Below are 7,931 nucleotides of genomic sequence, written 5' to 3'. Positions count from 1 at the left end.
TGTCATTCGTCATTTAAGGTAGAAAAGTAACAGCTTGAAGTCTTGCTTTATGTGAGTTTATTATTATATATTATATGTATATCACAAATTATATCACCTTTATTGTCCCTCGATGTGACTACGATCGTACAAAGTGTAATGTACAATATGTTCACGTTTTTCTTAATGTATATATGCATCTTTCGAATATTGGACGAAGAGAATGAGAGAATACTTGAACGAAATTCGTTCCGCAATTCCGTGAATATACTTTCCCGCTTATACATCCTTAGTTACAAAATGAATTTGTATTGCCTGCCAAATCGGTTATATTTCACATGATTATTCTTAACAGTAGAACATAAGATATACTCGCATATTTTCCGCCAGCTGATTTCTAACTACAAAATTCAGCTGGGTTAACGCTCGGCCTAAAGGAAGAAGATAACACATTCCTCCCACGAATGATATGATACGAAAACGTGCTGGTAATTATTCACATGATATACGTATTTCCTCTTCACAATAATATCGTCGCAGGTAATTAATAGGAAACGGATCCTTTTAATTTTAATTTCTTACAATTTTCTCTGTTCGTTCAAATTAAATACTTTCAATGCTACAATATTTTGGCAAGATCAAATGTATAATCAATTTCATATCATAAATACTAAGAAATACTGGCATAAACATTGTACTAATATAGATAACAATGCACTTTTTTTACAAGATTAAAATTTTATGAAAGAGATAATAAGAATACAGACTGTTGTAAATTATTTCAATCAATTTACCATTAATTTTATCAAGTTCTTTTCGAATAGCTTATCAGTTATTGAAGTAACTAATAGCTATTAATATATAATTATATAATTGTATGATTGATAAATAATATTAAATAAATAAAATATGCAATATTACTATCGGCACATTACGAGACTTCGTTGTTTCCTGGTTATTATAATTTTTTACTTTCATATATAATTTAATTTTAGAATAATTAAAAATATGCACAACAAGATTAACATAAATAGAAATCTGTTATTTGTACATATCTCTAATGTTAACGAAAATATCAGATCACATAGTCTCTAAATAGTCTAAACAATCTTCATTAATTCAACAAGTATTCAATATTATTCAATATTATTCAATATTATTAAAGAATTACACATGGAATAAGAGATTAATATATTCCACAGGAGAAAATATATATGTGGAAATAAGTTGGACTTTAATCAGACCAATCCTCCTCAGCTCTGCAAATTAATAATACTTCTGTTAATATTTTACGATCTTGATGAAATCAATTTACTGCCCATCACCATTGCCAAGCTGCTTTTGAATAAGGCAAGCATATTGGACAATACACTTGTTCACTATATAAGCAATAATATAATAATGTTTGTAATTATACAGATACGTGTAAATATTAGGCGGAAACAAATAAATTACAAAAATATGATATACAAGGGACAATTATTAACATCTTAGAAAAATTTCACTCATATTGTAGCTGTATAGAATTGGCTGTGCAAACTGACAATGTTTCACTACTCTTTCTCTTTCCATATAATTGTCCACAAACTATAATAATTAGCGAATTATATGAAATAACTTTCCATATGCCATTCAAATATCAATGAAGTGCATTAATGAAACGTCATGTAATAATATTAAGCAAATTTAAAATCAAAGACAAGTTCTGCACTAAGTTTAAATAGAGAAAATCTTAAAAGTCTCTCAGTTCATGAGAATAGAGTAATGTTGCAGTTTTGATGAAAACGAATTCTTATTCTTGTGAAAATATTTATACTGTTATCATAGATTTAATAATAGTATTAATAAATATTTATATATACACCCATTTACAGGCAATATAATTTAAAAGCACATAGTTCAGCACACTTAAGGACACATCACACACACACACAAAATAAATTAAATACTTAATATAGACCCGTGTCTAGGACGTCCATTCTTCTCCTTCCCGCGCGGTTGTTCCTTAGCTGTTCCAGTGATATTCAAATTCAATTGTGCGGTTGATGCCGTAGTCGCTTCGTCATCCGATTCTATTGGACTAATTCTGATTGCTTGGTACCATTGATTCGTCAAATCTGTCATCTGTGATTTACAATCCTTCAACTCTTGCTGCGTAAATCGTCTCGTGAAGAACGGAATGAAAAATTTCAGATCCCATCTTGCGAAACCACGAATTCGCGATTGCAAGAAGGATACTTCCATTTCCTCTTCCGTGAGTTCCGACAAGTGTTCGGAATCAATGGTTTGTCCCTAGATAGAAAAATAATGTATTATCTACACAAAGATTTTGTATATTAATTAATTTGTACCATAAGACTTTTTAAATTACCCATTCTCTCGTTTTGCTCAATGTAACTTCCTTATCCTTTTTCTTCCGCCTGCTGTTGCTTTTCTGCTTCTTTTCGGCCCTTAAAAATTTCAATAGAGGCATAGTGGATCCACCGAATATTAAAGTTGTGAACAATACGATGATAAGCGTCGTTGTTATAATAACGTGGCGTGTTTCATCACTAAAATCTAAATGGAGCGACAATGCGTACGAAATAGCACCGCGCAGGCCGCTAAACCACATGATGAACATCATCTTCCTCGTAATTTGATGCTCGCGGAAACGATTAACGAGTAAGGCCAATGGAAAGATATTGGCAGCTCTTCCGATCAGGCACAAGATCACAGACCAAACGACTAATGCTGGCTCAAACTATTAAAAAAAAGAAAATTGAATTAAAAGCGTTTAAGGACTATTTGAATATATTATATCATATTCTTATTATACAATACCCTATGTCTAAAGCTAAACAATGCTAATCCCAAGTATGCAAAAACGCAGGTCTCAGCAATGAATGCTAAAGTTCGCATTGTCTGCTGCATTGTAATTTGCGTAACAGTTGATAAATTGAAATGTGTGTAGTGCGACATGACTATCCCGTTGAATAGAATCGCCATAATTCCTGCAATAATGGATTAGTATATAAATGGATTAGTAAATAAACAGTAGCAGTTATACAATCAAGAAATTCTCTATATAATTATTACAAATGTTTACCTGACAGTTGTATGCCTTCTGCTAAAACATATGGAGCATACGTAAACACTAACATTATGCCAAATTCCAAAGATGGATTTTTCCTGAGGTCTACATGCTTCAACAGCAACGCGCTTATTAAAGCGAATACCACGCCAATACCCGCAGATGCAAAGAACATGAGGCAAAATCGATTCAGACCAAGTATGATAGCCTCGCTGGTTGTCGCCGCGTTGTTAGACTCTAGGACGGAGGTGGTCAATACGATAGAAATAGCATCATTGAGAATTGATTCTCCAAAGACTAACATGTTCAGGACTGGATCAACATCCAGAGCGTGAAAAATTGCAACTGTGGCGACCGGATCTACCGCTGATATTAGCGACCCAAAGGCAAAGCTTTCAACAAAGCTAAGCTTGTATGCTACTTTTGCCAGACCTAGAAGATATATTCCAGCACCGATGACAAATGCAGAGATAGCCGTTCCAAAGATGGCAAATACCATGATACTGCCGATATTCTGGAAGAAGTTTCCCTTATGCAGATTATATCCTGATTCAAAGATAATGGGTGGAAGTAAGACTAGGAAAAATGCGGTCGGCGAGAAGGCTTCCTCCTTCCTCCAGTTTGCAATATTCTGATGTGACATGAGGTTTATGATCATGCCAATCGCAGCGCCTAGGAAAACGATCACCACTGACTCGGGAAGATACTGGAAATTAGTCTGCAGCATCAAATGTATTAACAATATGCCTAGCGCTAGGACGCACAGTACAAAAAATATAGACATGGAGCTGTTGTGCTCTTCTTCAGCAGAGCCCTTGTCAGGCAGGACCGGCTCTGCTGGAGCGGCTGTAGTCGTGGTGGTATTGGTTGAATTGACAGCATCTGGACTCTGCGATGACACAGGGATATCTGATGTGTTCCTGTCATTGATGGGACTTGGAGGTGTCGCACTGCTTCTCTCGGTCGTTTGATCGCTCGCAACATTGTCAGGTTGCACCGTGCTTGCGGATGATGATGGTGGCGGTTTCGTAGTGGTTGAACTAACATTATGACTGACAACGTAGCTTGTACTGTTTGCAAATCGCGTTGTGCTAGATACTTCAGGTGATATGTTCACGTTTGTTGTGACATTCGGAATGACTGGAGCGTTCGTCACCGCGAACGTGATCTTGTTCTCAGTGACGATCCCGCTTGTATTTAGGTTAGTTGTGTCCTCGCCGTATGACACATGTCGCGATACACCGCATAACAGCAAGATCCCGACGACGAGGCTCCACCTGCACGACAGTACGAAACGTGGTCGAAATGTCATTTCTCAACGGTGTACCATTATCTTGCAGGTAGCAGAAGACGGCTTTGCAGCTCTCTTTTTCTCTTTTATATCAATGTTTTGTTAAAGCTCGGTGAAGTTGTGAGAATTCTGACGTGTAACTAGTGAATTAGAATGTTCAAGATCATAGCTGACTCAGCCGTCAGTCTTTACAGATATAAAAAAATTCCCTAGATTATTATTATTATTTATACAAAATTCCTTGTATATTATATAAAATAATTTTTGATATTATTAATAATAATCTTTTGTTGACAGAAAAATACAAAAAAGGATATTTTTGTATTTTTAGTTATGCTCTGTTTGTATCTTGGTATATTGCTAAGCGGGAATATTTATTGAAATAGAATAGTTCCTCTTTTATCTTTACCTTGATTTTTTAATATTATACTTCGTTGATAAAATGTAAAATATAAGGAATGATGTTAGAAACAAAGTTATGATTATAAAATTGAAATACTTGGGAGTTTTTATTGCCACTCTACGTATTCTATTAATTACTAAACCATTATCATTGATTATATTTTCCAAATATTTGAATGAGTCAGTTTTAAAATATTTTTGCGATTCAAGCATGCGGACTGAAAATTTTTTAAATCGCTGTTCTCTCACATTTTTTTGATGTATCAATTCTTATTTAATATCCTTTTCATCTTTATCGATTTTTTTGAACATTTAAATTTTCAAAGTTACGACTTAAAATTATAGAAATTCTTGAACTTCTCTCTCTCTCTCTCTCATTTTTTGATAGTTTAATTGATGTCACTTATTTGATTATACCTCTGATACTTTCTAAATTTTGAAAATTTCACGAGACGAAAAACTTCAGGAAAAAAGAATGAATGAAAATTCTCTACACGTAGAAGTATATTTATTCCATTTGTGCATTATAATTATCTGTTTTTAACGTTTCATTCGTATACTCCCACGCTAATCCAATGCGACCAGTTTCTGCTGGTTGTACAGGATCTTCACCTAATCTTTGTTCGACACCTTTCCAAGATCTTTCTTGTAAATATTGAGCTCCAGCCTTACCAATAGCAACAGTACCTAATAAAAGAATTGCTATATAATAATTGTTGCAGTCTACATAAAATCACTTTAAATTGTTTGCACAGAAAATATAAACATATAAAAAATTTAATCCTTAAAAAAAATTCTTTAGTAAAAATAATCATAAAATGTAGAAAAAAAATCTCTTTGATCTGCCAGAAATTAATTAATGTGGCCAAAGATATTAAATAATTTCTTATTAAAAATATGATTTCAAGATTGCAGTTTTTACTATATCTTATTAATTTCTTAAAATTTATTTTTATTTAAATAAATTGAATATACCTGCTGAACGAACTGTCAAAGCATTCATTTGATCTGTACATAAAGTATCATTCTCGCAATTCCTAATGTTACTAGTAATGAGAGAAACATCCGAATCCATTGATGGCTTAAAACCGATGTAATGAGAACCACCAGGTAATATCTGCCGAAAGTCCATAAAATATTGTGGAGAAAACTCTCTCGCGCTGTTAAATGCTAATTCAACTTCGTACACCGTAAGTATGGGTTTAAAAAAGTCTCTTGAGTCGAATACTTCATTCTCTGGACAAGCTATCACAACAAAAGCATCAACCTGAAATAAAAGTAAAATATTCGTTGACCTAATTGCATAGTAAGATAAAATTAAATTCAATATATTAATGTTTTACAATATATTAATGTTTCATTATATTACACATAGCTGACGTACCTCCGTGAAATTTGCAAGCTTGGCAGGATTTATTTTTCCTACACTAAGAAGATAAGACTTTTTATTTTTTTGTTTGAGTATTCTTTTTACTGTGTTTATAGCTGTTAAATATTCTTGAATGCCCAATGTGGCCACTACAATTCCCACAACTTTGGCATCTCTCAACTTTTCTATTAAGAATCTTCTTCGTTTTAACCAAGGTGTATTCAATGCTTCAAACTCGGTAATTTTACGATTTGTAGAACAATACCACCTCTTCACGGGTATACTCATCGCTAATAACGCAAGAGTTTTTTCTTTCTCGCCCAAAAAGAATCCTTCATAATCTTGTATTTTATATCCATTTTCTAAAGTATAATTTCTACCTAAGACAATTGTGGCCGGGCTTTTTATATCAGTATATTCCACGTTTGATGTACAATTTAATTTAGATATAATTAAGTGTTTATATATAGGTTTCAATATATTATATATATATTCTGTAATCATACAATTTGCATTATATCTCCACCTTCATCACCAGTTTTCTCTATTTCTAACAATATTTTAAACATTTACCAATTTTATGTGCATATGCCACGTCATAGAAAAATACTATCTTCTTTGTGCAATCGGAAAAGATTCGCTTAAACTCGTCAGCGAATTCCGTCGTGTCCAATTGGTTTCTCGGTAAAACGTGAAAAATCGGTAAACGAGCAGTGGGATTAAGGCAAGCGTGTCCAAAGTGTATTATGCCATCTGCATCAATGTGTTGTGCTGTTATCTCGTCGACACAACAGCTACCACAAGTCGTGTCCCCTAAAATATACACTTTCTGTCCTACTTCCTTTTCTAAGCGTAGTGCAACTTCTACCGAGTTTGGTAACAAGTTGTCTGGAAACTGTAGACATACCTATAATACACGAAAGAGCATTACAACACCAAAAAGATATTTAATAACAAAATTCTACATAGTTATATAGAATTCTAATAAGTTATACATATAATTACATATAACAAAAAGTATCTAACCATGAAATAATGTGCTATTCAACTGTTCAAATATATGTTAGATAATTTAAGATCTATTTTTTATAGATAAAGTACATTTTTGAAACTTAAAATGAAATAGATATACGTTTGATAGGTATTTGGCTAAAGTGAAAAAAAATTCTAACCCAGTCTAATGAGGAATAAAAAATAGATCCATAGAGAGAGATTTCCAAACGTTTGCAATTAATTTAACTTAGCTAATCTTATCTACCATCAATAAATATCTTCAGCAATGTGATTAACATTATCATTACTGTTATGGCTTCTTCCATCCAATTCTCATAACAAATACATAACAAATATATGCAAATGATACATCTCTAGAAAAGAGATTGTTTTTAACAAATTGACACATAACCTCAACTTTATCTTTAATTTATGAAAAAAAACCATGCTAAATCTTTTAGAGAGATCTACAACTATGCTATCCTACACTATTACATTAGTATATACACGAGGCATTTTTAAAAACGTGTGTATCCTTTAAACCTGTTTTAAGGCATTCGTCCGGATCCAATGAGCACATTTCTCTACTTCGTATGGATCGTCCTGATCGTCTGTCACCTCGATGACTTCCGCCTTGTCCCTCGAAGATTTTTCGATCTTCGTCAACGAGATCATGTCGTGGAGCCCGCGAGCATTCGACGTGGAGATTTGTTTACTATTGCTACATGCATACGTGTGTTACTGGAATTCGCATATGGCGGGTCCTCCTTCACGAGCCCCCACAAACCTGCGCAATTTGCGGTAGTCATCCCTCCCTTCCCCAT

At 33.5% G+C, this 7,931-nt stretch overlaps 2 protein-coding genes across 3 annotated transcripts; both read right to left on the bottom strand.

Annotated features, from left to right (window-relative positions):
* Nucleotides 1–40: 40 nt before the first annotated feature.
* Nhe1 (Na[+]/H[+] hydrogen exchanger 1) lies at nt 41–4,513 on the bottom strand. The gene is made up of 5 exons (XM_087413958.1): nt 3,068–4,513; nt 2,803–2,972; nt 2,351–2,722; nt 1,940–2,271; nt 41–1,238 (listed from the first exon to the last, which is right to left on the bottom strand). Exons 1-5 carry the CDS (start codon nt 4,362–4,364, stop codon nt 1,214–1,216), a joined length of 2,196 nt encoding a protein of 731 aa, XP_087270084.1. The 5' UTR covers nt 4,365–4,513; the 3' UTR covers nt 41–1,213.
* A 718-nt stretch (nt 4,514–5,231) lies between these two features.
* On the bottom strand, nt 5,232–7,916 carry Dph2 (Diphthamide biosynthesis 2). Of its 2 annotated transcripts, none has more exons than XM_087413962.1 (5): nt 7,651–7,916; nt 6,688–7,021; nt 6,130–6,608; nt 5,721–6,012; nt 5,232–5,432 (listed from the first exon to the last, which is right to left on the bottom strand). In XM_087413962.1, the coding sequence occupies exons 1-5, from the start codon at nt 7,780–7,782 to the stop codon at nt 5,254–5,256; spliced, it is 1,416 nt and encodes a 471-aa protein (XP_087270088.1). In that variant the 5' UTR covers nt 7,783–7,916; the 3' UTR covers nt 5,232–5,253. The 2 variants fall into 2 exon arrangements, with proteins under 2 accessions (XP_087270088.1, XP_087270089.1); XM_087413963.1 differs by lacking the exon at nt 7,651–7,916 and adding an exon at nt 7,373–7,622.
* Between the last annotated feature and the right edge of the window lie 15 nt (nt 7,917–7,931).

This window comes from Acromyrmex echinatior, chromosome 15 (genome assembly GCF_024713525.1).
Source record: "Acromyrmex echinatior isolate Ae372 chromosome 15, ASM2471352v2, whole genome shotgun sequence".
Lineage (NCBI taxonomy): Eukaryota > Metazoa > Arthropoda > Insecta > Hymenoptera > Formicidae > Acromyrmex > Acromyrmex echinatior.
The sequence above is the reverse complement of the archived record's forward strand: the minus strand, read 5'-3'. Positions and strand labels throughout refer to the sequence as shown.